Here is a 2,138-nt window from a genome sequence, read left to right on the forward strand (position 1 = left end):
GACTTTGAACTTTCCTTTCTGTCTGTTTCTCTCCTCTCTGAGAGATTCTCTCCCTCTTTCTGCTCATTTCTCCTTACTCTAATGTCCCAACATCTCCTCCTATCGTAATCGTCTAGAGTTTCCAAGTGTATCCTTCTGACCATATTTCTTTGATGGACATCCCATTTCAACTCTATATCTCTCCATGAATCTCTGAAAGTCTTTCCAGGTCTCTCTTTTTGGTATCTCGGAGTCCAAGTCTCTCTCAAGTCTCTAAGCAAATCCCTTGTCTCTGAGTGGCTCTCTGTGTCTCCTGATAAAAACCACTAGGAATACGTTAGGAGTCCCGCTATCAGTGTATTGGGGCCTCTTGTTGGGTTTTTAGTTCTCTCCCTGTCTGTGCTTGTCCCAGTGTCTCTCCCTCGCCTTTTGAGCCTTTTGAGTGTCTCCCTGTTCGCCGTTTCTCCGGGTCTCAATGCCTTCTCCGTCTTCTCTCCGCCTGACCGCCGTGAGCCCCCAGCGCCCGCGGCCCCTTTAAGGCGGGCCCCGCCCCCGCCCCGCCCCGCCCCTCCCAGGTCAGCCCGGGGCCACCCGGCTTCCGCCCGGGCTTGGCGTCGGCTCAGTCCCCACCCGGCCGCGGGCGCGATGGCGGGGGCCGCACTGAGGGTCGCCGGGAGGCAGCTCAGCCAGCACAGCGGCTCTGGAGTCCCCATTCTCCTACGGCAGGTGCGAGGAGGCTGGGCCCGCAGCGGGACTACTGGGCGCTGGGCGGCGGCAGGGGCGGGACCCCGGGGTCCTTTAAAGCGGAGAGATCCGGGATCCCCTGGGCTTGGAGCAGGACTGCTGAGTCCTTTACGAAAGAGGTTGCTGGAGACCCTGATTTGGGGGGTATTTGGAAGTTGGGACTCGTTGTTTCAGATGGAACAGATTCCTGACACCAAGGGGGAAGAAGGGTCTGGGTTTTCTGTTTCTGGATCTTAGGAAGAGAATCGAGCGAGGCTCGGACTCTTGGGGCCCCAGTGAGTGGCAGTCTCGTTCCTCGCTCTCACCTGTCCCACGCCCCCTTCCCAGATGTTTGAGCCCAAGAGCTGCACCTACACGTACCTCCTGGGTGACAGAGAGTCCCGTGAGGCCATTCTGATCGACCCGGTTCTGGAGACAGCACCTCGGGATGCCCAGCTGGTCAAGGAACTGGGGCTGCGACTGCTGTATGCTGGTCAGTGTGGAGGCCGAACCCCTGGGTCTGGGGGAGGAGGGGGTTGGGGGCTGGGAATCCTGCGTCCTCTCTGTGCCCTCCCGGACCTGGTCCTCCTCTCTCTCCCAGTGAATACCCACTGCCACGCGGACCACATTACGGGCTCAGGGCTGCTCCGGTCCCTACTCCCCGGCTGCCAGTCTGTCATCTCCCGCCTTAGTGGAGCCCAGGCTGACTTGCACATTGAGGATGGAGACTCCATCCACTTCGGGCGCTTCGTGAGTTGGATGCTGGGTCCCGAGAGGGTGGTGACCTGGACTTCTTGGACTTAAGGAAAGAGGGGGCTGAGGGCGTGGGCTCCTGAGCCCTGGGGTAGGAGGGAACTCTGACCTGGGCTCCTGATCCCTGAGTTTGTCTCTGGGAGGAGGGCGCCATAAACCCAGGTGGGGCACTGGGGCAAGAGGCTCTGGGCAGGTGTGTCTCTGGCCAGGCCCATAAGTCAACAGCATTTGTGGAGTTTCCTATAGCCTTGGGGCAGCTCCTTTGGCCTGGCATCTCCATAAAAGTTGATTGAGGGCTAGAAATCTGAGGCCAGGGCTGAAGGAGAGATTCAGCTCAGTCTTCTAGAGCCACTGTTGGAGGAAGGAGCATCCCCTTGCCCAGAGCTAGGACTAGGGTGAGGCGAGCAAGGCACCTAGGGTGCAACATTTAAGGAGGCACTCACTCTCAGGGTCATGCAAAGGCAGGGTAGGCACCTGTGAGTCAGCGCCTCCTTAAATGTTCACCCTTCTGTGCCTGCTGGCCTCACCCTTGCTGGGGCTGTTGCCTCACACAGGAAGGGCCTGAAGGTTCCTACCTCCTCTCTGGTCTTTGTCACAGGCCAAGGTCAGCAGGTTTCCAGCCAGGATTTCAACCCAGAGCAATAGATCAGGGTGGAGAGGGTGCGGGGGGGGGGGGGGGGGGG

The 2,138-nt window shown here is 59.1% G+C and overlaps 1 protein-coding gene across 1 annotated transcript; it reads left to right on the top strand.

The window, feature by feature from the left end:
- The first annotated feature begins 549 nt into the window (after window positions 1–549).
- On the top strand, window positions 550–1,521 carry LOC145718886 (persulfide dioxygenase ETHE1, mitochondrial-like). The gene is made up of 3 exons (XM_081810391.1): window positions 550–705; window positions 1,051–1,195; window positions 1,304–1,521. Exons 1-3 carry the CDS (start codon window positions 625–627, stop codon window positions 1,504–1,506), a joined length of 429 nt encoding a protein of 142 aa, XP_081666517.1. The 5' UTR covers window positions 550–624; the 3' UTR covers window positions 1,507–1,521.
- Window positions 1,522–2,138: the final 617 nt, after the last annotated feature.

This window comes from Leptonychotes weddellii, unplaced genomic scaffold (genome assembly GCF_054177405.1).
Source record: "Leptonychotes weddellii isolate Sample4059 unplaced genomic scaffold, ASM5417740v2 HiC_scaffold_24347, whole genome shotgun sequence".
Taxonomy (NCBI): domain Eukaryota; kingdom Metazoa; phylum Chordata; class Mammalia; order Carnivora; family Phocidae; genus Leptonychotes; species Leptonychotes weddellii.

Coding starts and splice junctions, on each gene's coding strand:
- LOC145718886 (XM_081810391.1), top strand. CDS start 625: ATGGCGGGGGCCGCACTGAGGGTCGCCGGGAGGCAGCTCAGCCAGCAC. Junction 706..1,050: donor TCCCCATTCTCCTACGGCAG/GTGCGAGGAGGC, acceptor CCCCCTTCCCAG/ATGTTTGAGCCCAAGAGCTG. Junction 1,196..1,303: donor GCTGCGACTGCTGTATGCTG/GTCAGTGTGGAG, acceptor TCTCTCTCCCAG/TGAATACCCACTGCCACGCG.